The sequence below is a fragment of the Epinephelus lanceolatus genome, chromosome 12 (genome assembly GCF_041903045.1).
Source record: "Epinephelus lanceolatus isolate andai-2023 chromosome 12, ASM4190304v1, whole genome shotgun sequence".
Classification (NCBI taxonomy): Eukaryota; Metazoa; Chordata; class Actinopteri; order Perciformes; family Serranidae; genus Epinephelus; species Epinephelus lanceolatus.
In genome coordinates, this window is record NC_135745.1 from 43,424,441 (window position 1) to 43,447,593 (window position 23,153).

The 23,153-nt window shown below is 44.2% G+C and overlaps 1 protein-coding gene across 3 annotated transcripts in view; it reads right to left on the reverse strand.

The window, feature by feature from the left end:
- dhx9 (DEAH (Asp-Glu-Ala-His) box helicase 9) overlaps positions 1–19,480 on the reverse strand; it is a 33,751-nt gene extending 14,271 nt beyond the window's left edge. Inside the window, exons 1-18 of one of the 3 annotated variants that reach the window (XM_033650574.2) lie at positions 19,358–19,480; positions 17,578–17,735; positions 17,359–17,499; positions 16,974–17,106; positions 13,163–13,329; positions 12,911–13,059; positions 9,070–9,116; positions 8,836–8,972; positions 8,658–8,747; positions 7,804–7,965; positions 7,474–7,551; positions 7,189–7,380; positions 6,871–7,012; positions 6,646–6,728; positions 6,408–6,564; positions 4,917–5,014; positions 4,607–4,820; positions 3,674–3,768 (exon numbers count right to left, since the gene is read on the reverse strand). In XM_033650574.2, the coding sequence (XP_033506465.2) occupies positions 3,674–3,768; positions 4,607–4,820; positions 4,917–5,014; positions 6,408–6,564; positions 6,646–6,728; positions 6,871–7,012; positions 7,189–7,380; positions 7,474–7,551; positions 7,804–7,965; positions 8,658–8,747; positions 8,836–8,972; positions 9,070–9,116; positions 12,911–13,059; positions 13,163–13,329; positions 16,974–17,106; positions 17,359–17,499; positions 17,578–17,688 (2,196 nt within the window). In that variant the 5' untranslated portion in view covers positions 17,689–17,735; positions 19,358–19,480. Of the gene's footprint in view, positions 1–3,673; positions 3,769–4,606; positions 4,821–4,916; positions 5,015–6,407; positions 6,565–6,645; positions 6,729–6,870; positions 7,013–7,188; positions 7,381–7,473; positions 7,552–7,803; positions 7,966–8,657; positions 8,748–8,835; positions 8,973–9,069; positions 9,117–9,209; positions 9,318–12,910; positions 13,060–13,162; positions 13,330–16,973; positions 17,107–17,358; positions 17,500–17,577; positions 17,736–19,353 lie in introns of those variants that run through there. The other 2 variants (XM_033650575.2, XM_078173463.1) reach the window with 2 other exon arrangements.
- Positions 19,481–23,153: the final 3,673 nt, after the last annotated feature.

Sequence of the window (23,153 nt, forward strand, 5' to 3'; positions counted from 1 at the left end):
ACAGGTGTGCCTTATCAGGGTTAATTAGTGGAATTTCTTGCTTTATCAATGGGGTTGGGACCATCAGTTGTGTTGTGCAGAAGTCAGGTTAATACACAGCCGACAGCCCTATTGGACAACTGTTAAAATTCATATTATGGCAAGAACCAATCAGCTAACTAAAGAAAAACAAGTGGCCATCATTACTTTAAGAAATGAAGGTCAGTCAGTCCGGAAAATTGCAAAAACTTTAAATGTGTCCCCAAGTGGAGTCGCAAAAACCATCAAGCGCTACAACGAAACTGGCACACATGAGGACCGACCCAGGAAAGGAAGACCAAGAGTCACCTCTGCTTCTGAGGATAAGTTCATCCGAGTCACCAGCCTCAGAAATGGCAAGTTAACAGCAGCTCAGATCAGAGACCAGATGAATGCCACACAGAGTTCTAGCAGCAGACCCATCTCTAGAACAACTGTTAAGAGGAGACTGCGCCAATCAGGCCTTCATGGTCAAATAGCTGCTAGGAAACCACTGCTAAGGAGAGGCAACAAGCAGAAGAGATTTGTTTGGGCCAAGAAACACAAGGAATGGACATTAGACCAGTGGAAATCTGTGCTTTGGTCTGATGAGTCCAAATTTGAGATCTTTGGTTCCAACTGCCGTGTCTTTGTGAGACGCAGAAAAGGTGAACGGATGGATTCCACATGCCTGGTTCCCACTGTGAAGCATGGAGGAGGAGGTGTGATGGTGTGGGGGTGTTTTGCTGGTGACACTGTTGGGGATTTATTCAAAATTGAAGGCACACTGAACCAGCATGGCTACCACAGCATCCTGCAGCGACATGCCATCCCATCCGGTTTGCGTTTAGTTGGACGATCATTTATTTTTCAACAGGACAATGACCCCAAACACACCTCCAGGCTGTGTAAGGGCTATTTGACCAAGAAGGAGAGTGATGGAGTGCTGCGGCAGATGACCTGGCCTCCACAGTCACCGGACCTGAACCCAATCGAGATGGTTTGGGGTGAGCTGGACCGCAGAGTGAAGGCAAAGGGGCCAACAAGTGCTAAACACCTCTGGGAACTCCTTCAAGACTGTTGGAAAACCATTTCAGGTGACTACCTCTTGAAGCTCATGGAGAGAATGCCAAGAGTGTGCAAAGCAGTAATCAGAGCAAAGGGTGGCTATTTTGAAGAAACTAGAATATAAAACATGTTTTCAGTTATTTCACCTTTTTTTGTTAAGTACATAACTCCACATGTGTTCATTCATAGTTTTGATGCCTTCAGTGAGAATCTACAATGTAAATAGTCATGAAAATAAAGAAAACGCATTGAATGAAAAGGTGTGTCCAAACTTTTGGCCTGTACTGTACATACATACATCACTGATAACATGACACATGTGGTTGCTCATCTTAATGACCTGTTGCATCTGGAGAAGAGCCGTGACACTGAACTTGGAGCAGGTATGGACCTGTGGTCCTGGTTTTCTTTGAGTGGATGGAAAGCGTCATTACTGCATCTGTTTGCTCCTGTCATACTGGTTCTGCTGATGCTGTGCATTTTTATGTGTTGCATCATTCCCTGTGTGAGATCTTTGATTACATCAACAGTATCATCTGCTGTAAGGTGCTACGTGCAGATGGATCTGTGGACTCCTCCTTACAATTCACAGGAGTCACTCGTTTAAGTTTTATTCTGATTCACATTTATGTGTTTTAGTTTAGAAATGTTTTGATCATTAAAGTTGATTCATTAGTAGGTTGATTAGCAAATCACATTTTTACATTACACTACTTCACATTGATTACACTTAGCATTGGTTTAGTAGACACCATATTCAATTTATTCTTTTGATTTTCACTTTCATTATTTTATTTCTCAATTTATTCATCTTCATTTTCTTTTATATAAACATTCACATGACAGTCAGTAAAGCAATGTGTTCCCTTTATTGATTTTACTATTGTGTATTCTCATTAAAGATGACATTTTTCATTTATGCTTATCTTGCCTTAGCTTAGAGTGTGGTATAAGGGATTTTTTTGTCCTCATCATATAGAGGTTTTTTCCCTTATTAGGTAGAGTAGTTAGACGGACAAGTCTTTTACCCTCTCCTTCGCCATATAGGGAGGGGGATGTTTGGCTTGCCTGTGCTTGTGGCCTGTGACTTCTGCCTGGGTTTTCGTCTCCCATGTTGGAGGCTGGTGGTACTGGCGTTTGGCTGGTACGGGTGGAACTCGTAGGACATAAGGTTGTAAGATAATTTTCCACGCTTATGGTTTAGCATGAGAATGCTAAAAAGGGTGGAATGTGATGGAAAATTCGGGTATTTAAACATATTTAACCTATAATGTGTTGTATAAGGTTACTTGTTTTGATGAAACTGAACTTCTAGCCTAATGATGTGTGGTGCTCATTTAACCCCTACTGTGACAGCACTGAGAGACACCAAGATTATGAGCCAGGGAGGACAACAAGTGTCCTTGTTAGTCTCAAGAGATGTTGTGTTTTAGGAATGTCAAGGCGCCACATATTTTGACTGTTGATGTGCATGGGTTATGGGAACTATCAAGATAGCAGGGCGAGAGGACTTGCTAGGCACTCACTGACTGACTGTTCATGCGGTTGTATGTGTGAGTGTCTCCATTCATGAATGCTTATTAAAACTCAAGAAAGACAGCCGACGTGTGAAGACTTTCTTTAAACTGTTCATTAAATAGTAGTTTTGCCACCACACACCATACTTACACCATAGGCTCTGTGACAACATAACCTACGCCGTACCCTGACGTGCACCTCCCCAGAAATGTAACTCCACAGTGTCACAGTGACGCAGACCTCCTGTCTGTCTCTGTGAGCTGAAACCATTTCCCTCAGTGGAAACAAAGCTTTGATTTACTTTAATTTCACAGATAAGAAACAATAAATTGTGAAGACAATAAAGCCTCCACACACTGTGTGTGATTTATCCTGGCTGAAATATGAGCAGAGCAAATCTCTGCTAGCTGCTAGGCTAATTTATGCAATGGAAAATGCCATAGGCTTGTGCTAATAACGTTAGCATGTTGTATTTGTTTGGAAAACGTGTTTAGTATCAGACAGTTGTTTTGTCAGTGAACCTTGTGAGCTGTAATGGAGCTGAACTGTGTAACGTTACCTTTGTTAAATGTTGCTGTTGTCCCTGGCTTCATATGAGTAGAGGAGAAGTCTGCTAGCTGCTAGGCTAATTTATACAATGTAAAATGCCATAGGCTTGTGCTAATAACGTTAGCATGTTGTATTTGTGGGGAAAATGTGTCCAGATAAAGACAAGTGTTTGTCTGTGAATGCTGCGAGTTATAGTGAAGCTGATTTGTGTTTGAAACTGTCTCTATGAAGCCATGTTTAATGTGTGTTTAATGTGTGTTTAGTGTGTGTTTAATGTGTGTTTAGTGTGTGTTTTGAATCAACTAAACTTTACAGCACTTCACAGAAACCCCATCGCCACCTAGTGTTTTGGAGGTGTAACTGCAGAGTGACACAGACACACCACCACACAAGTATAAATGCTCATGACGGTGTAGGCTCTGGCCGAAGTGTAAATCCCCCTTAAAACTTAAGACCACTCTAAATAATCTGAATAAATGGATGTTTTAAAGTCTTCTCTGTGTGTCAGACTGGTTTGAATGTGTTATATTCTGAATCTGACCTTTGTGATGTTGTCGGGCACCGGTTCAAACACCCTCCTCTGTTCCTCTCGGGGTATCTGTGAGTGGAGCGGCAGGATCCGGTACCGGTTACTTCCTGGAAACAAATACAGAACGTTTCATCACTGACCTGACATTGTACTCTGTGTTTGCTTTATACTCCATTTATCAGTTCCTCCTCAATTTTACTGGCTGTTTTTGGGATTGTTGCAGCCTGAACTGTCTGATTTCATGGCAGCTTTTTGGGGCTCTCACACATTTTCATGGACAAATTTTCCAAACTCTTCCATGACTTTTCAAGGACCCATAAAAAAAAAAAAAAAGCTTTTCATGCCCCATTTGCCCAGCGTCTTTTAACATATCAGATTCAAACTCTATTCACACATAATTTCAGCTAGCTGGCAGACATTTAGGGAGACACTAATCTAATTCACATAATCCGCTCCAAATGAATCTATATTTTTAAAGTCATTACTAAAAGTGTGTGTCATATAAAAACTAAAGTGATGGTCAAAGTTGTCACAGTGAAATTTAAGGTGTGCTGATGGATTCACGTCATCAACTCATGCATTGAGTAACATTACAAGTTAACGTTCCACCTTAAAAGTTGCCGGCAGTCGGCCCAGTGAATGAAGTGATTTTTTTCTCTTTCATTTTATAGTTGTAGTTTACTGATGTATGAACAGAGGTTACATAAAACCAGAGTGACCGTCCTCTACTGACCAATCAGACTGCAGGGTTTCTAGCTCCACCTTTTAGTACCAGATCTGTGTGCTAGGTACCCCAACAGAGGGGGGACCAAACATGGGGACGCTAAGGAACGCTTCTGTTGGGACCATCCACAACTTTCACTGTGGGAACAGAAACAATGAACTGAACTGAACCGTACCAGACTGCTTGGTGGAAACGAGGCTCAACATGATGTGGTGACGTACCAAAGTGTGGGTTGGTCTCCAGGTGTCTCTGCATGGAGTAGATGAGGTTCCAGCCGGGCAGGAAGATGAGCACGGCTCCGGCCACCTTCAGCGTCTCGATGTACTTCAGAAGAGCCTCCACCAGCTCGAAGGACGTCTCCTTCTCGTTAATCTGAGCCATCGAACGCTTCGTCTCTGCCGTGTAGTCGGGACCACAGATCACGTTACAGTTAGTCTGCACAGACGGTGAAGAAAAAAAACAGTCGCTCAGAGTTTTATCTCGTGTGGAGCTACAGTGACAGCAGAGGATACAACAATGACTGTGGCTTACATCATCATCTCCTCCCTCCTCGTCCTTGTCTTTCTTCTTGCGGTCATTCGGTGGAGGGACAAAGTTGGTCATCTGGATGCAATCTTCCAGGAAGTACTCTGTTTTTAAAGCACAGAATTGGTCACAACACTTTATTCCTGCTGAAGGTCTCAGGCTTTGGTTATTCAGACACTTCATTATAAGGAAACTCATTTCATAGCATCGACTGGTTTCCTCTGAAAACTGATGGAGCCTCGCAGCAGGAGAAACAGACAAGAGTCAGATCTATTGTGTCTGTTATTTTCAGCTGATTTAATTTCATTACAGGCATGTCAGTGTGGTTGTGTAGTTCTGCTGGTCAGGGACCGTAAACAGCACCAGAGAGCACTGACAGGTGAAATGACCCAAACATCATATTTAAGAAGCCATGAATAAATCTTTACCTTGTATTGAGTTTTATAGAATAAATGTTAAAGGTTATTTGGATTTTTATAAACTCTCAATATTGTTGTCTAACATGAAGAATCAGTTGGGGGTTGAATCAAGGAGAGTAGATTAGATGATGCAAGTTTCTGATTCTCAGAAACCTTGTTTACGACTGTCTGAACGAGGAGCTGCAGATTTACAGTGAAACACATTTATTCAGATCCTGATGCTGCGAAGATGATTACTGACCTCGTGAAGCCTCACAAAGGGGAGCAAACTGATCAGGGAGAAACACACTCCAGGATGACTGTCATCTCACTGCTACAACACTAATTTAAGCCCCTTTTCCACTGCATAAATAACCCGCTAACACCTGCACACATCTGGCTTTGTGATGTAATGGGAAAGGGTACAATCAACATTAACACTCTGGTCACTAATTTTAGCCAGCGAGATGCAGTGACGCGCCACCACTAAAACGCCACCGTCTCCACCCAAACAAACATTGTTCCAAATCAGACTGCCCGGAGTTTGAAAGACAGAATGAGTGAGTAAGAGAAATACAAAAAGGAGACACATTTAACCACATATTTTTTGTAGTGTAAATGTTAACGTCATCTTGATGCGTCCCTGACACGGACTGCGTCAACAGTGAAGGATGTGATGGTTGTTTTGGTGACACATCTATTTTACAATGAGCTGGACAAAGTGTTGCGTGACCATCCCTTGTTTTGCCCTGTGGAAGGAGACGTGTTAAATCTCCAGCTGTACTGATACAACTATTGATGTGACCAGTAAGCATGCTACACAGGAGCTAGTCAAAGTATGGATGCGATAACTGTGCGCAGGGCAGTAACGAAATCTGGGCACGTGATCAGCTGGAGACGTATGAGAGGTGCAGGTGTGAACAGTGATGTGTGTCCTCTGGTGTTCTGATCACCATAACGTGTATTCATACAGGTCTAAACAGGGCCTAAGACAGGGGTGTCAAACATACGGCACGCCAAAGGGTCCAATGCGGCCCACTGGATGACTTCACACACCTGATATATAGTCTCAGAGGTCACACAGGGGTCAGTGAGGTACCTTGTACGGGGAAGGTGCGTCCAAACACCTCGATGATGGGGGCGTTGAAGAAGTACTCTCTGAACATGGTGGTGTCGATGGTGGCCGACATGAGGATGATGCGGATGTCCGGGTAGGCCTGGACCACATCTCTGAGGACCACCATCAGGAAGTCCGTCTGCACAGACACACAGAAGGTCAGGCTGGACAGGAAGTGACTCATCACCAGTTAATATTAGGCTATAATAAATGAGCTCACATTAATGTCTCTCTCGTGGATTTCATCAACGATAACGTGACTGATGCCTCTGATTCCTGCTTCGAGCTTCCGCAGCAACACACCTGAAACACAAAGCAGACTTGTTGACATCCTGCTGACACAATGTTCACTCTGGGTTTAGTGTGATCGGAAGAAAACTGAGCTTTTCGGAAAGTTCAGCTCAAGAACATCTGTTGAGAATCAGTGCCGTGTGTGTTTATGTACCAACGGTGCAGAAGAGGACGCTGGCGTGCGGTCGAGGCAGGACAGACTCGAAGCGGACGCTGTAGCCACAGCTCTTCCCAATATCCTCTCCTCTCTCAAAGGCGACTCGCTCGGCCACCGACACGGCGCTGATCCTTCTGGGCTGCAGGGAGGACGAGATGAATACACATCAACAGGCTGCTGACCTCCTGTCAGACCAGTCCCCCATCTAATGTATGTAAGTATTAGCAGCTCACTTTTCACTGGACAGGAAGGGGAGGAAACGCTGAACATATGTTTGTGTCCTCGAGTGTTTGGGAGTCGAATGTTGAGCGTTACCTGGGTGACGACGATGTTGCAGTCGGATGCTTTGCCTCCCTTGATGAAGCGGTCCAGGATGTACTGAGGGACCTGAGTGGTTTTACCGCAGCCCGTCGCTCCTCTGATGATCACCACAGAGTTATTGTTGATGGTGGTCATGATCTCCTCCTCAAACTGTTTGACAGGCAGCTGGTCGCGTTCCATCAAAGTCTGAAACACATCATTTATATTTTTCTACACTCGTATCTCTCTCAGTTTTGTTCTGTGTAAAGCAGCAACAGCAGAAGAAGAAAGCAGACTGACCTTCTGCAGGTTGTCGTCATGTTCCAGCTGGTACATCAGCTCGTCGTGAAGGTCGCTGCTGATCTGCTCCGGAGTGCACTGAAGACGGTACAAATAACACACATCAGCTGTTGTGCAGCTCGTCAACTCCACGCTCAACGATCAACTGTACTCATTAACGTGGAGGTAATCAACACAAACATGACAAACAGCTGCTGGTCTGTTGGGAGTGTATCTGCAGGTGAACCACCTGGACTGATTCATTAGTCAATATCTGCCCATAAACATTAATGAACCAGTGCAGAATCAAACAGCCTCTGCAGTACCTCGGGTTAAAGAACAAAGACTCACGTAGGCCAGCGGTCCCTCGTCGATGTTGCTGCTGGTCCAAGGGTTCCAGTTGACCTGTGGAGGCGACCAGGGGACGACCCCAGCTCCGCTCTGACGCTGGGACGGCTCAAACGTCGCCATCTTCCCCTGAACCAGAGACACCCAGCTGGAGGGGTCTGCAGGCTGAACGGGACGACATGAAGGGTTTAGTTATACAGGTGATATCAGGATGTAACTAGAGCTGCTTCCTGAAAGTCAAAGAGTCGAGTCATCCGTCAGTGACCCTTCAGTCAACTTGAAATTCTTCAAGTTGAGTCATCATTTGTTTTGTTGTCAGCCACATCATATTTCTATATTGTAGCAGGGTCAGCGCACTTGCTAAAAAAATAAATAAAAAAAAAAAAAAAATCAAGTGACAACCAGGTTTGCCGTGGTAGTCAAGGTGTGGGGTATATAATCGATAATATATCTTGCCCACTGTTTCCACCTTTGTTTGCTCTTTTTCAAATTAACACTTCATCGGACGCTACAATAATGAGCTGAAAGTGTCGGCCCCGAACAGCAGCAGACTAACATGAGTCAGATTTAACTTACAACGTGACGAGAGAGTAGACTGACAGCGGAGGATCTGGGGTCTGTTTGGCAAAGTTCAGATTTAAACCCAATAACATCAGGGACCCAGATAATGTCAATGAGGGGAATTTAAGTGTTTAATGCCGGCCCCGCCCGTGAGAAAAAACATCAAAGTCAAATCTTTGTATTAAATGACTGAATCGGACTCACATCAAAAGATTGTGATCTGGTGCAGCCCTAAATATAACCATTATATTAGCTAACACTGATCGAAGTCAGTTTTGGGGGCTCAGGTGACTCACAGGTGGGGGGATTTGGACTTCGAGCTTCTGGACGACAGCGGCCAGCTGCTGCTGAAGGTCCGGAGACACGTTGACCTCGAACACCTCCAACTGGACACAAAACACACGACAGCGCAGAGTGAGACACTGAACGTCACACAGGACACCGTGTTTAAAGTCAAGCTTTCGGCCGGCTCACAGTTTCCCCCTCCTTCTTCTTGGTGACTCCGGAGTACGCCTCCAGGACTCCCAGGTGGTACAGCTGCCGCACCAGAGACAGAGCACACGACTGGGCTGCCAGCTTCTTGTTAGAGCCGTGCTCTCGAGCCGTGATCCCTGCAGAGCACACGGAGCACAGTGACCTTTGACCTCCTGATAAAAACGACTCGCATGAAACAACGCTGATTAAAGAGAAAACATTTTAGTGTCTTACTTCTGCCGAGCTGTCTCACAAACAGCTGCATCTCTGCTATGAAGCTCCTGCAGACACAAACACAAACATCACAGCTTCACTTCCTCTGAGCTTTTCAAAATAAAACAGAAAATAAGCCGTGAACAAAGGGATGAACTCACCTGCCGTGCTCTCAGGAGGAAGCCTGTATGTTTTTCTGCCAGACTTGAGATTAAAAAACACCAATCAACAGCTGAGATTCTCCCCGCTGCTCTTTCTCTGCCCTGCAGTGACACAGTGACACCAGAAATCACAACCAGACTCGTCTGAGCCCCCAGCTGCACCCATGGGACAGCTTTAGTGCACCTAAACGCTGTCCCATGTCTTCCTTCAGTGTGGCTGTGATTTCTGGCATCACCTCCGTGTTCCCTGACGAGGCAGGACTCTCTCTTCATCCAACACCTGTCCACCACACCAGCTAAAGGTTGGTTAAGTTTTTACGAGACAGGACGACTGACGGCCAAAATCTGGCAGGATTCATCCTCGTCTAACCGTCCATCAGTTTACACCATCATCTTATGCGGGATTTATACTTCATCAAAATTGACGCTGTACCTACACTGTAGCCTGACGTGCACCTCCCCAGAAATGTAACTCCACAGTGTCACAGTGACGCAGACCTTCTGTCTGTCTCTGTGAGCTGAAACCATTTCCCTCAGTGGAAACAAAGCTTTGATTTACTTTAATTTCACAGATAAGAAACAATAAATTGTGAAGACAATAAAGCCTCCACACACTGTGTGTGATTTATCCTGGCTGAAATATGAGCAGAGGAAATCTCTGCTAGCTGCTAGGCTAATTTAGACAATGTTTAGTGTGTGTTTAGTGTGTTTAATGTGTGTTTAGTGTGTGTTTAATGTGTGTTTACTGTGTGTTTAGTGTGTGTGTTTAATGTGTTTAGTGTGTGTTTAATGTGTTTAGTGTGCGTTTAATGTGTGTTTAGTGTGTGTGTTTAATGTGTGTTTAATTTGTGTTTAACGTGTGTTTAATGTGTGTGTTTAGTGTGCGTGTTTAATGTGTGTTTAATGTGTGTTTGACGTGTGTTTAATGTGTGTTTAGTGTGTGTGTTTAGTGTGTGTGTTTAGTGTGTGTGTTTAATGTGTGTGTTTAGTGTGTGGTAACTGTAACTTTGGCCATTTGATTGGATCTCAGACCCACTGACCCAACAGAGAGAGTACGGGTCAGGAAGCGTCTGCCTTTGTTAGGGTTAACTTGTCAGTGTAAGTCGACCTGTCCTCTGCTGACAAAATGTCCCCGACGTTAACAAAGACAAAAAGGGTTGAGTTATTTGAGAAGACTAATTTGTGCTGTGTTGCGCACATAAACTTTTTCTCCTGAGACTTCACGGAGCTCTACAGATTCATTCTTTAGTTTAAGTTAAAAAAGAAGTTTTCTTTTCTCAGTTGGTGCACGGACAGGAAGTAGGAACTACCTGAGATACTTGAGTATAAACTCAATATCTTGTTGAAGAATTTAAGAGAAACCTGCAAATTTGCTGCAAAATTGATTTTCAGTTTTTGGGTTTAACAGCTGAGCATCGATTGGTTTGACGGATTTAAACTTAAATTTAAAAAATTAATTAAACGTTAAACCATGGTGTAGCTGGTGTCTGGAGCCCTCTCTCTCTCTCTGTCAGCCTGCCCCTGCTCTGGTTTCAGTCTGGGTTGATGTGGATCAATCACACAGTGAGATCTCTGTGGTGTAGCCGACACACTCTCGAGGTCTCTGGGTTTACAGCAGCAGTCCAGCAGAAAAACATACAGGAACATCCTGAGCCACATCTAAACACCAAGAGAGGGACTTCAACTACCAACCAACCTGTCTCACACACACACACACACACACACACACACACACACACACAGGGCTCAGTAGTGTGAGCTGTGGGGTCAGGATGCAGCTGGTGTGAGTTGCCTTTAGTATCATATAAGTAGTATCATTACATCATGTAACAGAAGAAACTAACAGTTTGGTCACGACAGGAGCAGAGAAGGAAGAAGAAAAAGAAGGAGCAGAAACAGTAGATGAGGAGGCAGCAGGAGAAGAAGCTAATGATCAGTTCAACCAGTCCAATAAGTCGACCTGAGGTCAGAACAGGAAGCTGCTGAGGCAGTGAACGCCACATTAAACCCAAACTGACATGAAGACAGTCTGTTCTGGCTGTTCTGACCAGAGCAGACAATAAAGTTTGACTTATTCTTGTTGGAATAATTCTGTGCAGTGAATGTGACTCATGCTGCATTAACATCATGTTCACAGCAAAAATCAAAAAACAAATATCAGCTGACTCCAGCTAATCAAAAGCAAAGATTAGTTTTTCTATCTTCCATACTCACTGCCCGCATATGATTTACGATCTCTCCAGGATGCTGTGATCGCAATAATTAATGCAAATTCAGTCAATCTGTGTGAAAATCTGACACAACATTTTTATTTTGTTTAATCACCGCAACTTTACCTAAACAGGTTAAATCCATTTTTATTGTAGAGCTGCGTGGAGCGTGCTGATCTCAGCTCCTCTCTCTCTTTAACAAGAGACTGCTGCTGCAGGACCGGAGCTCAGTGCCTGGGACAGAGCCACACACACAGTGACAGGGCTAACTGTTAGCATCACACGGCTACTGTCGCACATAAGCCCTTTTTAAACAGGAGTTGTGCAAATGTGCAGGAAAGCCCAGTCAGTGTTTTTTCAGCATTGGCAGTATAAAAACAAAATCGGGGAGTGCAGCAAAATGTCGCCTGCCTACTTTTGTTTATACAGAATGTGCCTTTTTCGGGGCAATGGGGGGCGTGAGCAAGTAACAAAACGTGTAGCTCAGCGTGTGACGTAAACAGTGACGTGGGAGGGAAGCCGCGGCTGGTCAGTCCTTCGGCGATTCTCTCGTAAGTCGGCCCGTTCTTCACCGTCCCCGTCATCTGACGGTTAATGGCCTCTTTGTTTGCGAGGACAAGGAGGGCGCGCAATTCCTTGTCTCCCCAGTTGCTCATCTTTACAGTGTCTGTCAGGTTTGTGTTTCCCTCTTGCTACTAGCTGCTCGCTAATTCCTGCTATCATCTCGGGCTGCTCGATTATGGAAAAAATAATAATCATGATTATTTTGATCAAAATTGAAATCACGATTATGCGGCGCACGTGATGACTTACATTGTTTACACGACGGCATGTTCTGCTGTAGGGTTCCAGCTCGAGCAGCAAAATATGATGAGTAGTGATGAGGTCACTTTGTGATGTGTTAGCTCGTGCTAACTGGGCATACAGAGAAAGAGGAGATCAAAGGTCCTTCAGCGCTGCATCAGCAGTCAGCTGTTGCTTGACCTTGACATTTGACCACCAACATCTAATCAGTTCATCGCTGAGTCAAGTGAACGTTTGTGCCATTTGAAGAAGTTTCCTGAAGGCATTCTTCAGATATTGTGTTCACTAGCATGGGACGGACAACCCGAAAACATAATCCCTGTGTCCACAGCTGTCACCGGCGCAGAGGCAAAACAGCCATAAACACTGCAACATTCTCTGCAATATTTCTTTAGAAAAGCTGTCATGAAATCAGACATTTCAGGCTGTAACAATCCCCAAAATCAGCTGTGAAAACCTGGAGGGACTGATTTTATTTTATATAAACTGTGGAATTAAACAGTTTTGAACATCACGTTAGATTCTGGGATATTTTGACATTTAAAAGATTAAAGAATTGATAGTTTTATCAATAGATATATCAGCTAACGAACCCCCTGACACGCTGACGACACGCAGTGACTCAGTCTGTGTGAACACGACAAAGATCTGTGCAACATATCGGACTGGATGTTCTGTGATCCAGACCTGTTGTGGTCTGGTCCCACTTGGCTGTATTTATACTCAGCGCTGGTTTTCTCCTTCTGGAAGAACTGGTTCAGACGGGCCTTGGCGTTCTCCAGCGTCCAGTTACCATGGAGATTAGCATTCAGGTCCACCTCCTCCGACTCCAGAGTCTGCAGGGATGAAATAAGATATTGGTGATTCAGGTGGTGCAGCAGAGAAGATCATCTCAGCTGGATTCTGTCAGACAGGAGAATTAAACAGGAAGTACTGTACCGCCTGAGCTTCCTGTTCATCTCTCTTGGCGTAGTACTCCTTCAGGTTGGCTCCTCGATCCCACTGAGCTCCTCCTCCTCCTCCTCCTCCTCCTCCCCATCCAGAGTTTCCTCCTCCTGAGTAACCGAGTCCAGTCACTCCTGGTACTGGCCCGTAGCTGCTGTCCTCTAACAACAACAACAGACACTCACATAATTAACACGTTATACTTTCTACATGTCTCCTGCTCACCTGATCCTGGATCAGTGTCAGATCTTTGACTTGTATGTATTCAGGGAGGAACAGGAACAGCCTGACCACATTCACACACCAACCAACAATCAGCACCATCAAAGGAGCCTTCAGCTCTCTCAGGTTGTTTCCAACCACCTTTCACATTCATTGTCAATGTGCTCGGGGAAGGTGGAGAAGTTGGTTCATCAAAAAGGTGAAGCACAATGGAAACAGACTGAGTGAATAAATGATGACGTACAGTCAGTGCAGAGACTTCATCGTCATCGTTCAACAGCTGATGTTTAGCCGATCTCTTCTAACAGCACACAGCTGTAATATTCAAACTCTGTTTCTATTGTCCAGTGCGCTCTGATATCACACATCCATCGTTTTCCTTCCTTTCAGGTTTGAGCGACGCTCTTTCAGTAACTTCATCTTGTTGCACTCTCTTCTGCAGCGCCACCTACTGCTCATCTCTATTAACCAACTCCCAACATTCACAGAGCAGCAGTGGAGGGAAAAGCACATGAACTACGAAAGGAGATCATATTTCTCCTGTTTTAGCTTCTCTGCACTGGCTCCCTGTAAAATGCAGAATTGAATTTAAAATCCTACTGTTAACTTATAAAGCTCTAAATGGTCAAGCTCCGTCATATCTTAGTGAGCTCATAGTGCCATATTATCCCACCAGAACACTGCGCTCTGAGAACGCAGGGTTACTCGTGGTCCCTAAAGTCTCCAAAAGTAGATCAGGAGCCAGAGCCTTCAGCTATCAGGCTCCTCTCCTGTGGAATCATCTTCCTGTTACGGTCCGGGAGGCAGACACCGTCTCCACATTTAAGACTAGACTTAAGACTTTCCTCTTTGATAAAGCTTATAGTTAGGGCTGGCTCAGGCTTGCCCTGTACCAGCCCCTAGTTAGGCTGACTTAGGCCTAGTCTGCCGGAGGACCCCCTATAATACACCGGGCTCCCTCTCTCTCTCTCTCTTATTGTCACACATGTATACTGTCAGATATTAATACATACTTTCAACATATTGTACCACAGTAGCCAGAACTATAACTATATTATTACTTTCAGTAATGTTGTTGTAACCTACTGTCATTACCTGCATCTCTCTCTCTCTCTCTCTCTGTCTCTCTCTCTCTCTCTCTGTCTCTCTCTCTCTCTCTCTCTCTCTCTCTCTGTCTCATTGTGTCATATGGATTACTGTTAATTTATCATGTTGATCTGTTCTGTACGACATCTATTGCACGTCTGTCCGTCCTGGAAGAGGGATCCCTCCTCAGTTGCTCTTCCTGAGGTTTCTACCATTTTTTCCCCCATTAAAGGGTTTTTTGGAGAGTTTTTCCTGATCAGCTGTGAGGGTCATAAGGACAGAGGGATGTCGTATGCTGTAAAGCCCTGTGAGGCAAATTGTGATTTGTGATATTGGGCTTTATAAATAAAATTGAATTGAATTGAATTGAGTTTGCATTTTCTTTTGCAGATTTCTCCAAAAATGGGGTTAAATTTTTGCACTACTTTCAGACAGAAACCCGATTTCAGCCTCACTCTGGGAGCTCTGACCACCCTGCACCACTTTCCTGATTAGAAGTAAAACTAAACCTGCAGTGAGGACGACACAGTGCTGCTCTACAGAGTACCAGGAACATGACATGTGTGTTCGTAGCTCAGACTAGGGGTGGGCAATATGGCCCTAAAATAAGATCAGGATATTTTTGAGACAACGATATTCTTGATGATATGACAAATCACGTTATATATATATATATATATATATATATATATATATATATATATATATATATATATATATATATAGGGCTGCAACTAACGATTTTTTTCATTGTCTGCTAATCTGTCGATTATTTCTTCGATTAGTCGGCTAATCATTTTATTGAAAACTATGTTAAAATGTTGAAAAATGTCAGTCTGTCTCTCCCAAACCCCAAAATTATGTCATCTAATGTCTTGTTTCGCACTCACTCACTTCTTTAAGTAAAATCCTAAATGATTGAGATGTTTTTTTCCACCTAGACGTTTATGCTCTGCCATGCCTCCTCTAATCAGGCTGTAACCTGTGACAGGCTGTTATGAAGGAAAAACTCATTTAGAGTGTTGAAAGAGATTTTACAGCGTTAAAAGTTTCCCTGGAGATGATTTAATTGCTTGGATTCACGCTTATGGTGTCTGTTGTTGTCTCACAGAGTTGTCTGATACTTAGACAGTGAAAAAATTACATAAGAAAATAAGACAAGAAAACCATCGTGGTCAGAGGAGGAAAAGATTAAACTTCTGAAGGAAACAATCATAGAAACAACAAAGTGAATCAGATCCCCAGAAAACGACTGTAGGAAGAAGCAACAAAAATAAATTCAGATTTTAAGTGTAAAATCAGAAGTGTATCTGTCGGGTTCTCCTGGTCGCAGAACATTTTCTCAGGGTGTGTAAGTTTTTTCATTTATCACCATAAACTCGGGCATGTTGAAGTTAAGACAGAGTCAGAGGGACCTTGATTTTTTTAGTACCTTGCTTTGGTTTCTAAGGTCTTTGTGCAACGGTCGAGGGATTCCTTAAGTATGAGACCAAGACAAGGCGTGAAGCATTCATACTTAAGATATCAGCCACAGCACCAGACTGACGTGTCGAACACGCTCAGGTCGACTCATGTTTTAATTTTATCTCCCACCTGCATCTTCATCCTTTCACAGCGGGAAGGTCGTCTTGATTCAGCCGCTGTATTTAAGTTCACTTCTTAATCTGTGATATGCCACATTTCCACTTCATGGTACTGCACGGCTCCACTCAGCTCAACTCGCTCTGTTTTGGTTTGGACAAAGTTGTGGATCGTACCTGGGACTTTTTTGACACCACCTCTGCCGAAGATCCGAGCGAGCTGAGCCGACGCTAGAAGGTGAATTTAAAACACCGCAGTGCTCTGATCGGTCCTGCACAGACCCGCCATATTTAAACATTAAAACTACTGTCAAAAGTGACCACAATTTTTTTTATTCACTCGACACAGACTTTAAAAAATGTCGGCCCGCAAAACTATGCTGTGCTCTGCATTATACACACAATGCAGACATTCCTCTGAAGCCTGACACAGACCCCCCTGCATCAACAGAGCATGTGTGGAAAGGGTGCTGACTTTTAAAATCCTGGGACTCCATGTTTCTAAGGACCTCTCTTGGTCACCCATTAAAAAGAGCGCAACAGGAGCTTCGCTTCCTCATAGTGCTCAGGAGGAACAACGTGAGGAAGCTGCTGGTGGCGTTCTACCAGGCAACCACTGGGAGTGTCCTCACATACTGCATCTCAGTGTGGCATGCGGGCTGCACTGCTGCAGATAAAAAGGCTCTGCAAAGAGTCATCTAGTCCACAGAAAAGATCCCTGGCTGTCCCAGTGTTGCATTAAAGATGATGTCACGGCAATTTCATATGCCGTCAATATGGCGAACAGCTGAGAAGCCCACCTACACTGGGTGGGTGCTATCCACCATGGAAAACGTGACGAGAAAAAGCGCCTGGTACCAAATGTGAGTCGAGCTGAACGGTGCAGTGGAAGTGAGGCGTTAGAGAGATGACGATACCTTGTTCAGCTTTTACTACAAGGTGAGGTGGCAGAGGACCACTGGAAGGGAGGCTTCCAAAGCCAGCGTCTCCTCCTCCTGCTCCTCCTGCTCCTCCTCCCCCGTCAGGTTGGTCACCAGCTGGAGCGCTCACCTGGTGACACAAGACACAGATTCAACCTTTGAGCAGCACTTTAAGTTTTGTAATGCAGCATCAAGCTCGTCACTGACATGTCTAAGACTCATCTTTCTGGTCACTTCTTATCAACCCAACAGTGTTAGAAAACCGACTCAAACCGACTCCTTCAAATGTCCCAGCTTCTGTCGGACTGTGAGACCTGAGATAAAAACATTTAAACCGTTTGTGTCAGAATGTACAGAACAACATGATTAGTGTGCTGCTGACCCCGAGAGCTGGAACCTCTGCTGCGCTCATTTCCCCGATTCGGACCAGGTAGTTGACAAAGTCTCTGGCAGCGTTGGTCTGAGCGTCCTTCTTGTTGGTGGAGTTGCCCATCCCGATGTAATTGTGGCCGTCAATGCGGACCTGAACAGAGGAGAGCTGAGGGTTACACAGAGAATGCGTTAAACTTCGTCAGCTGTTCAGAGCAGACAGAAAACTCACCTCACACAAAAACTTCTGCCTGTTTTTGTTCCCTGCAGCTCGGATGTCGTAGGTGGGAGTCAGTTTCTTTTTTCCACACCAGGCATACAGGAAGTTCTTGATGTCCGCCATGGTGGAGTGGCGGGTGGGGGAGTTTCCTCCTCTGTCGACTCTTTAATCTGAGAGACAAACAAACTCATGTCAGCTAACCAGCACAACTGGTTTTAGGGATGCAAACCAATGCTGTATGTTTCCTACACGTGGTGCTTTAGTGTCAGAATGATGAGACCAAACTCTTTTCATCAATCAGTACATTTTCTGTGTTGCTAACTCAGGGGACACACTCAACTGTAATATCGTGACTACTTAATGTTTAGGAGTAAATTAAATCCGTTGGATTCGGGATAAAAACAAAGACTCAGACAACATGATGTTATTTCAGCAGAAGAACAGACTGATGGAGATGATCCTGTGGCGCGGCAGATAAAGATACCTGCTGTAATTTCCCAGATTTTTCCAGTGGAGTTTGGCCTGCAGTTCTAGATGAGCAATAAATCTGACAATGGCTACCCAAGGACAAAAATACATTTTTAATGTCAGACTTTAGAGACACAAAAAGCCATAATCAAACTCCACCTAAAAATCAATTCATTTTTAGTTCTGCTATCCTCGGGGACATACTCAACTTTTTTTTTTTTTGATTTATTTGACAAGTAAAGCAGAATCATCGGCATATAATAGCAACTTGCACCGTACCGCAGCTGACATGTCATTTATGTATATTAAAAATAACAGGGGCCCCAGGACCGAACCTTGGGGCACCCCGCATGTTATACTCTGCGGATCAGAGAGGGTCCCCTCAACATCGCATACTTGTGTCCTATCCGTTAGGTACGAAGTGAGCCATTTGAGTGCTGAGTTTCTAAAACCCATGCACTGTAATTTAGAAATCAAAATGACTGCTGACTGACTGCTTTTGTTTTTTAGGAATAAGCAACATCTCCCATCAGATTTGGGATAAAAATGAAATCCCAAACAACATGAGGTTATTTCAGCAGTACACTGACTTGCAAATGGCTGTATGACGCTGCAGATGCCTACTTTAATTTACTAGATTTTTAAATGGAGTTCGGCCTGCAGACGTTAAATAAATAAAGTAAAATACACTGTTAATATTTCTTAGTCTTGATTTTCCGGAAAATGACGAAATTAATTTTGTGCTGTTGGACTTTGAAGAGACAAATCACAATGAAGAATGTCATTACCAAACTCCACTCACAAGTCAACAGAATGTTTGCTCTGCTATCCTACGGGACAAATTCAGTTGTAATATCATGATAACTTTATTTGTCAGGACTTAACAAAATCTCCACTCGTGTTCGGGATGAAAACGAAGACCATAACAGCCGACAACACAAATATATTTCAGCAGAAGAACCAACCGATCTGTAAGCGCTCGACTAACGAGAAAGCTTTAAATCCCCAGTTTTCTGAATGGAGTTTGGCCTGCGGCTACAGACGAACAATTTGAAACCGTGCAGTGGGACGTCACGTTACACATGTCACAAAGCTAAAGGTTAACTTGGAGGTAATACCGGGTTTCTTACAACTGAAGTTAGCGTTAGCACGCAGACCAGTTTGGCTTTATAAACGAGCCGGGCTAACGTTAGCGCATTAAGGCTACATTAGCTTTTTGCTAGCTAGCTCTGCCGCCATTTTGTGCGATGCATGAGTAAAAGCTAGAACAGATACTACCGTTAAGTAAACGAGTTAATGTTTTAACTGTAGATTTGTTACCCACAGGCCGGACAATCAGCAGGTTAAAGGCTCACAGGTCCTGCAGAACACACCGGCGGGTTGATGGTTTGTGTCTTTAACTCACACTTCCTTCCTGTGAAGGTGAAAGACGGTCGGATTGTTTTCTCAGTAAGTTACCGCCACCTGCTGGACCGGAGGGAACACTGCTTTACATAAACATACAATATTTGATATTTTACACTCTGTTTCTGCGGCTCCATATTAACATGGAAACATGTTGATTAATTAATAATTAATTTTATCCAGTTGGGTGATTAACAACAACTTCTTACACAATCATTATATAAAAAGAAACCGGAATTATGGCCCCATGGTTGTATGTTAGTTTCTTTCATGCACCTAAAAGTGCCTAACCCTCATGGGTTTATAAAAGAGACTCCAAAAGAGACAGTTGCAGCATTCACAGATAATTCATAACAATTCAGTTTATTTCAAAATAACCATAAAAGAAACAAACATACTGTAAGAGCTCATTCTTGGACTAAATATTCTGTCTTCTCTCTCAGGCCTTGCAAACAAAATCTGCAACAAAAAAGGTTTCCTTCCTGAAACATAATACCTCCCTCTCAGCCTCATAAGCAGGACAATAAAACAAAAACTGAACTTCGTTCTCAGTTTCCCCTAATTCACACAATAAACAAAGTCTGTGTTCTTCTGGACTGTTACTGAACCGACCAGTCTCTAGAGCTACAGGTAACGTTCCTGAACGTAGCTGTGCACAAAGAGATCTTTGTCTTGTGTTAAAATCATACCTCACAAAGGGTTCTGTGCTCTGGCTGTTCTTCAGGTGGCAGCTTTGGTTTGTACCAAATATCAACAGACCATTTCTCTTTATAAGTAAGGAACATTTTACTGCTAATCTCCTGAATATCACAAGATAACCTCTTCTGAAAAATAAATGACATATCATTCAAGTAAAATAAGGATTTCAGCTCTTTAACCCAAGGATGACCACGTGACAGAGATACACCAGTTAAATATCTTTTTAGTGAACCTTTGAGCAGACATCTTCACACGTGACTGAATCATTTCACATCTATGCCTAATGTTTCCCGTCCCATATCTCCACTAACAGATAAAACTGAGGGAAGTTTATGAACTCCAAGGATCGGATAGCTCTGTAATGCACAGTGTTACAACTTTTATGTTCAAGGAACCCCCAAAACACCAGAAGCTTAATCTGACACAGCACACACACATGAATTGTATGACTCCGCCCACCAGTCCACCCTGTGGTTGTATGACTCCTCCCACCAGTCCACCCTGTGGTTGTATGACTCCGCCCACCAGTCCACCCTGTGGTTGTATGACTCCGCCCACCAGTCCACCCTGTGGTTGTATGACTCCGCCCACCAGTCCACCCTGTGGTTGTATGACTCCGCCCACCAGTCCAGTGTCTCTGACAGTCTCCATCCATGTCAGTGAAAACATGGATGCTTCACACACAGCAGATCTATACAATCAGCACAGTTTCAAGATTAGAGTCACCAATTCAGTATCTGACCAAAGGTCTCCCCTTCCATAAGCAGCCAAACTGAAGAAGCTCAAGATGAGCCACTGCTGTGAAAGTCTAGCAAAGTTTAGACGAAGAGGTGGATGTAGATGCATGACGCACATTTTAGTTGACGAAAACTTTATTTTTTGTACGGAGGGCACAGGCTACACCTTTTAACAATGAATGAATTTATTTAGGCCTAAAACACTCACAAATAAAGATGGGGCGGCGGTGCCTCAGCCCATAGGGAGCAGGGTTGGGAACCAAAGAGTTGCCAGCTCAAGTCCCCATCTGGACAAGTCAAGAGTGCGGACTGGCAGCAAGAGAGTTGCCATTTCGCCCCCTGAGGTACCCCTGAGCAAGGCACTGAACCCCCAGCTGCTCGGGGCACCTGCCCAAGGGCACCCAGATAGCACACATACATCTGGCCGATGTCGGCCCGATGTATGTGTGCTATCTGGGCAGTTATGTCACTCTGACATGCCTCCATTTAATGCATGTATATGTCCTGATTATGCACGTGTGTGTGTGTGTGTCAACAGAGTGAAAAAACAGACTCTCCCTTCAGGGATAAATGAAATATCTTCTTCTTCATCATTTCATGTGATATTTTGTCAAAGCCACAGGGAGCCACTGGAGAGGGGCTCAAGAGCCACAGGTGGCCCTTGAGCAGCAGGTTGCCTACTCCTGGTCTGTGGCCTGATACATTTTCCTCTAAACTTTGCCAAACCTGAACAGCATGCTTACTTTGAGCCTCCTCAGCTCGGCGAGCAATGGACTCCAAATCAGAAAAAGTAAGATGAAAATACAGAATTTAATAGTGTGTGGACAGATGTGTTTGCCTTCGTCGTCGTCGTCGTCGTCGTCGTCACTATGTGCCGTGTCTGGCACATAGTGACGAGGAGTGCATCGTCGTCACTATGTGCCAGACACGGCTCATTGCAGTGCAACGTGCTCCACAGAGTCCACGTCACCAGCTCCAAATTGGCTAGAATTAACCCTGATCGACGTGATGTGTGTAACAGATGTAAGAAATCCCCAGCTGACCACTTACACATGTTATGGACATGTCACAGCTTAACTGACTTTTGGTCTAAGGTGTTTGACACCCTCTGACAGGCCTAGAACACAATTCTCGTACCTAACCCGCTGACAGCTTTAGTCGACCTCCCTCCAACTCAGAACACGCCAGCCACAGTACGACACGTCACATCCTTTACCACCCTGCTGCTCCATTCTTCTTCAATAGAAACATAAAGATTTCTTCTACTTGTATCCATGATCTCATTCTTTCAGTCACTACCCAGAGCTCATGACCATATGTGAGGGTTGGGACGTAGATGGACCAGGAAATGGAGAGCTGTCCGTTTTGGCTCAGCTCCCTCTTCACCATCACAGCCCGGCACAGCGACCACATCACTGCAGACATCGCCCCAAACTGCTGATCCATCTGACGCTCCATTTCCCCTCACTCGTGAACAAGACCCCGAGATATTTGAACGCCTTTGCTTGGGGCAGTAACTCCCTCACAACCCAGATGGGGCAGTCCACCGTCATTCAGAGTTGACAGAAAAGAAATAAAAGGAACAGGAACCATCTTGGTTCGTCTTTCCACTGCTCCAACAACCACCAGCTGTGGTTTGGTTGAAATAAACTCTTAATTCACTCAGTTAGATGTGAAAATATTCGACTCTTTACACACTAACATGTATTTCACAGATATCTCGAGCAGGTACGCAGTCACTTTGAACCCAGAAAGTAAAACAGACTTTGATGATCCGTTTTCGTGGTGAAGCGTTGGGAGTGGTCAGTAGTTTGTAACTCTACTGTACGCGGTCCAATCCTCCCTGAACTTCACGTCAGTATTGAGGTATACTGAGGGCGCCAACTACTGGCAACAGGAAATGACACATTTTATACTTTGATGTGCTCCTATCAAGTTGACCAGGTCCACCTCAAATCTGACGCTCCATTCCTCTGAAATGGAAACATATGTCTCCCCCAAACACGACCAGTGGATACAGGAAGTCTTACGATGCATTCAGCTGTAAGAGTTCAGACTTATTAGGCTTTGCACTGTTGTACAGAACTGTTCATGTCTGCAGAAAATAAAGGCTCTACTGACAGTTAACGGTTACTACAAGATCTGAGTCCTTCCTGCAGCTCTGACTGTACGTGTCAGATAAACGTAGTGCAGTAAAGGTACAGCGTGTAGCACATGTTACGATCCACACACTCACAGCTAGTGTAGCTGCAAAGTGAACTCAGAGCTGAGAAATGCAGC